A 4,205-nucleotide genomic window follows, 5' to 3' on the forward strand; every position below is an offset into this window, starting at 1 on the left:
GGGAGAGTCATGAGGAAAAGGAGAAGGAGGAGAAGGAGGATTTAAACAACACAACACACACTAGTATATGATATATATAGTACTATGATATAATTTATTTCATAAATTCAGTCATACTGACTTCTATACTATTTGACTGATGGGTTTCTATAATCCAATTCCTATAGACAAATTGATTTATACCTGAGATGGAATTCTAGACATATCTGATTGTGTGAGGGGAGCATGTTCACACACTGGCTACCAAATGACTCCCATCTCCCGTCTCACGCGAGCGAACCACTCAAACGCCGTGTAATAGGCAGGTAACAGCCATGTACCAGCATGTCACTGCCGTGTAACCGCCGTGGAGGACCGTTCGGGGTCTTACAACATAGCCCACTCCTCTTCTCCTCGACTGAGCTGTCATGTGTGTTCCTGCGTGCCAAGGTTGATCCATCTCCAACCCTCATTTATTAACCTTCTGCAGCACTGAGACGCCATAGGCCTGCTGGGAGATACCGCTGAAGTAAATGTGACTCATGACAACATTATACTACAGTATTTAGAATAAATGCTTTCGTCTAGGCCTGGGCGATATGGCAGAAAAACATATCACGGTATAACTTGATATTGATCGATATCGATAACTATTGATAATTTTAATGACATAAAAAGACTAGGAATTTCCATGCTGGATTTAAACACTTCTGTTTAACACTTAATATGACATTCCACTGTTCTTGTATCAATGTCGATACAACAATGAAAAACACTCAAATATTGTAAATAAGTATGGAACCGTGTTTGTGTAACAAACCCAGCTGCTAGAGTCGGTGGTCCAGTCTCTTATCGATATATATTGAACATGTTTTATATTGATATTGATCAAAGTCTATCACGATACGGTAATTTATTGTTTTATTGCCCAGGCCTACTCATGACTACAGTAACTACAATATTTAGAATAAATGCTTTAGTCCAAGGAGACTTTCTGTGACGTTTAATTTTAGATTAGTCTTTGAGCAGGTATTATCCTTCTCCAATGCACCTACAGCTTGACTGAGGACAACGGGGTTCGCACTCGCAACTTTTCAGTTGGGAGTCAAACAACCCAACCACTGCGCTATGCTGCATTATCCGTTATAGAACAGTTTATAACGGACTGAATTCACCATACATTAGGGACTTTGTTCTGAATTATGAAAATGGCGTTCCATTTGAATACAAAACAGATGTCGTTCTCTGCCTCTTCTGGTATCAGTGACTCTTCTGGTCCAGTGCTCCAGCTTAACCCTGTCGTCCAATAGCAGACCTTTGCATCTAGACGACTGCTAAGCAGTGGGCCACTGCCTCTAGAGAGCAGCGATAAAGGCTCTTTTGCTCACTATATGCCTCTCACTCTAGCTTGTCTCTCTCTTGCTCACTCTCAATATCTTTTGATGTCTATCTCTCTTTTCCCCCCCCCTTTCCCCCCCCCCCCCCATCGCGGGTAATTTCCTGGCTCTCAGGAAGCCTTTGTGTGCTTCAGGTTCCATCTCCTTCCCGCTGATAAACTCTGAGCTGCTAAGTCAAGTGGCGGTGATGACCTCAACAACCATGCAAACAGATGTTTTGAACGGCTTTGTGTCCAACTTTAGATGGGTATTTGTAGGGAAGAAAAACATTTATATCTGCAGCCAATAGGTCTGGATCATTGTGCGATTGCGGAGAATTGGAGTTATTCAGACACTTAGAGATTTAACAGAGTGAGTCATTGGAGACCAGGTGAATTTAGGGTACATAATTTTTCCCTTTAATGCCGAATTTAGGACAATGAAGCTGTTTTCAGAACAAGGAGCCCATTCTCCAGTCTTTTCATGGTGTTCCAGCCACACTTATGCTGCACAGGTGCAGCATAAGTGTTTTTGGCCCAAGATGGCTGCCCTAACCGTTTTAGCCCTCGCACAGTCACGGTAATTACTAACTAAAGAGATCTCGCACAATCTGTACTCTTGTCAACAGACACACAGGTACGCGCTATCCCTCTGCCATACGGACACAGATTATTCCTCAGTGGTAATTGGATTTTAAATTCAATCCGGGCCTGGACTCTGCTGTATGAACAGGCCATCAATAACCGAGAGATAACGCGGTGAAATGCACCGAAGAAAGGGAAAACGGACGGGATGAGATTTAACGGACGGGCGTCTGGTTGTGTAATCTTCCTGTACCTGTTCCGTCAGTTTCCCTCCCTTTTCACTGCACTGGACGTTATGAGGTCCTCGGGCCCCGACACCAGTCAATAGGGGTCAATAAAGGAAAGGGTTGATGAATGCAGAGGCATTGTGTGTGTGTGTGTGTGTGTGTGTGTGTGGGGGGGGGATTATGGGGTCGATAGTGAAAGCACTGTTGAAGGGAGCTAATAGAAGATGGGGACAACACACAGGCATTAGATGCCTTGATGGGGAGAAGGAGTAGCCTGGTGCTACCAGACCATCGTACTTCATTTCATTTGTACAGAAGGTCTGGAACTGCTGTAATTGGCAAACGTTCACTCACTTGGAGGCGGGTGTCTGTTGAAGTTTAAAACTATTGGATCTGCCCAGTGCCACTCTGGATCTGCCATAACCAATCGCAATAGCGTTTGGTCGTGACATATGTCATACGCCGGGACCGGCCGGAAACTACGTTGCGCGCATGCGCAGGCTGCGTACACAAACAAAACAAGATGAAGCGTGAAGATGTCTGTCAACGATAGCTGCAGGTTTTGTTCATCTAATTTTTGAGTTCAAGGAACAATTACAAATTCTACATTAATATTCGATAGTAAGGACAGAGATAATGTTTGCAGTCAACTGTCGAGGCTGGGTCTTGTCATTGACAATACGTCGCTACTTCGACGTCATCGTTCTCAGCCACTTCCTCTGTTCGCTGATTGGTCACACAGAAATTTGTTCGGGCAAAATCCCACTAACAAGCCCCAGCCCCAGACTGACTACTGAAGGGAAAATGAAATTTGGGCGGAAGTAGGTGGGCGGGCGGAGCCAGGCTAGAGAAGGAGGAGGGTTTAAGAAGAAAATGGGGCTTAATGAATCAATACTGTGTGTGTGTGTGTGTGTGTGTGTGTGTGTATGTGTGTGTGTCTTTATTGCCCCCCCCCGCCCCCCCGCAATACACGCACGCACGCACGCACGCACGCACGCACGCACGCACGCACACACACACACACACACACACACACACACACACACACACACACACACACACACACATACATTGAGAGAGTATAATGTCAGGATGTTAAGGATGCCTGATATTTAAACAGTGATTTTTTGTCAAATCAGAAATAACTTGGAAACTCAACAATATTTAGAATAATGACGGTCAATGCGTTTCAAAAATGTCATTTGCATTGACAATCCAAAAATAACACCGAGTGACGTCAACACTTAAGGAACACAGGGAGGAGGAATTGAATCATAGCAAATATAGACTACTTTTTTTTTTAATAACTTTATTTGGATGTATCACCCTTTAGTCTAGCCTTCAAAAAAAAAAACACCACAAGCATGCTATGTAATGTGCTTTCAAATAAAATGCATATGTCACGTAACCAATTTCCTGAATATCAAGATATGAATAATTGTTGTAGGTATATTGAATTATGCCAAATTCAAATGCTTTATATGGTGAGAGACTCACCTTCTCCAACATCGCCAACCACAGGAGCCAGAGAGAGAAAACCCACTTCGGCGCAGAACTTCTCCAGATGAGCATCGTGTTCTCCTTGGGCCCTTGGAATACCAAATCCGTCGAGAAATGAAATATCCCCCAAAATAATCTCTATTTTGTTTAGCTACGGGAGCTCAACTGATTCATCGAAGCGAAACAGGGCATTGAATCTCGCCAGACGAAGTGCACCTTTCTAGCGACAAGCAAGTGTCCCGACTCCCAACTACATGCACGTCACGGCGAGAGAGACGGGACTCGACCCAACTACCAAGGTGCGATGCGTTTAGGGCGGTGCGAGAGTGCAAGGAGGACAAAAAGCTGCAGACCCTACCGAGTTTCACTTATCATTAACAGGACGGGAGTACAGTTTCCAAGCAGCTCAGTGCAATGCAAGTCTGTCCTAGTCAACGTATGGTCACGACTAGTGGGCGACTGGGCGTGCGGTCTTAAATAAGGTATGACACGTGCGTTCCTGCGCATAGTCCCAAAGCCACATGGAATAACAGTGAAGA

At 44.5% G+C, this 4,205-nt stretch overlaps 1 protein-coding gene across 1 annotated transcript in view; it reads right to left on the minus strand.

Moving 5' to 3' along the window:
• Nucleotides 1–3,738, minus strand: part of ghrhrb (growth hormone releasing hormone receptor b) — a gene marked incomplete at both ends in the record, with an annotated part of 25,016 nt that extends 21,278 nt beyond the window's left edge. Inside the window, one exon of the mRNA XM_084473173.1 lies at nucleotides 3,664–3,738. Within this exon, the coding sequence (XP_084329299.1) occupies nucleotides 3,664–3,738 (75 nt within the window). The remainder of the gene's footprint in view (nucleotides 1–3,663) is intronic.
• Nucleotides 3,739–4,205: the final 467 nt, after the last annotated feature.

This window comes from Micromesistius poutassou, assembly GCF_964030765.1.
Source record: "Micromesistius poutassou genome assembly, chromosome: 9".
Lineage (NCBI taxonomy): Eukaryota > Metazoa > Chordata > Actinopteri > Gadiformes > Gadidae > Micromesistius > Micromesistius poutassou.